The sequence below is a fragment of the Penaeus monodon genome, chromosome 30, assembly GCF_015228065.2.
Source record: "Penaeus monodon isolate SGIC_2016 chromosome 30, NSTDA_Pmon_1, whole genome shotgun sequence".
NCBI lineage: Eukaryota > Metazoa > Arthropoda > Malacostraca > Decapoda > Penaeidae > Penaeus > Penaeus monodon.
This window is the reverse complement of record NC_051415.1, coordinates 26,724,845-26,725,393: the sequence shown is the minus strand read 5'-3', so window position 1 is coordinate 26,725,393 and position 549 is coordinate 26,724,845. Positions and strand designations below refer to the sequence as shown.

Below are 549 nucleotides of genomic sequence, written 5' to 3'. Positions count from 1 at the left end.
AGCTTTAGTCATGCCTTCTGCATCTCTTTCATCCTTTTCCTTACTATCCAGTTCCTCATCCCTATTTTTGTTCTTCTTCCTTTCATCTCTCTCATCAGAAGCATGTGCTCTCATTTCCTCTTTCTCCAGTGACTTACTCTTCTCCCGATCTAATCTGCCTCTTTCAAAATCTTTTTCCTTTTCAGGCTTGGCATCACTTCTGTCCCACCTTGATGTTCTGCCAGTCCTTTCCATCTCTCGATCTCTCCTTCCATCTCTATCTCTTCTGCTGTCATCTCTGCCTGATCGATCATCCTTCCTGTCAGTATCTCTGTCCCTCTTTTGTGAATCTCTTTCCCTTTTATCACTATCTTTGTCCTTCCTTTCACTATCCCTGTCTCTCCTGTCTTTGTCTCTTGATCTCCTCTCTACATCTCTATCTCTTCGGTCTTCCCTGTCCCTCTTATAGGTATCTTTTCTATCCATATCTCTATCCTTTTTATCACTATCTCTATCCTTCCTATCAAACTCCCTGTCTTTTCTATCAATATCTTTGTCTTTTCTGTCGGA

At 41.7% G+C, this 549-nt stretch overlaps 1 protein-coding gene across 1 annotated transcript in view; it reads right to left on the bottom strand.

Annotated features, from left to right (window-relative positions):
- Window positions 1–549, bottom strand: part of LOC119592676 (E3 ubiquitin-protein ligase RBBP6-like) — a gene marked incomplete at its 3' end in the record, with an annotated part of 55,147 nt that overhangs the window by 1,747 nt on the left and 52,851 nt on the right. The window contains 1 exon segment of the mRNA XM_037941590.1: window positions 1–546. Coding sequence (XP_037797518.1) covers window positions 1–546 — 546 coding nt within the window.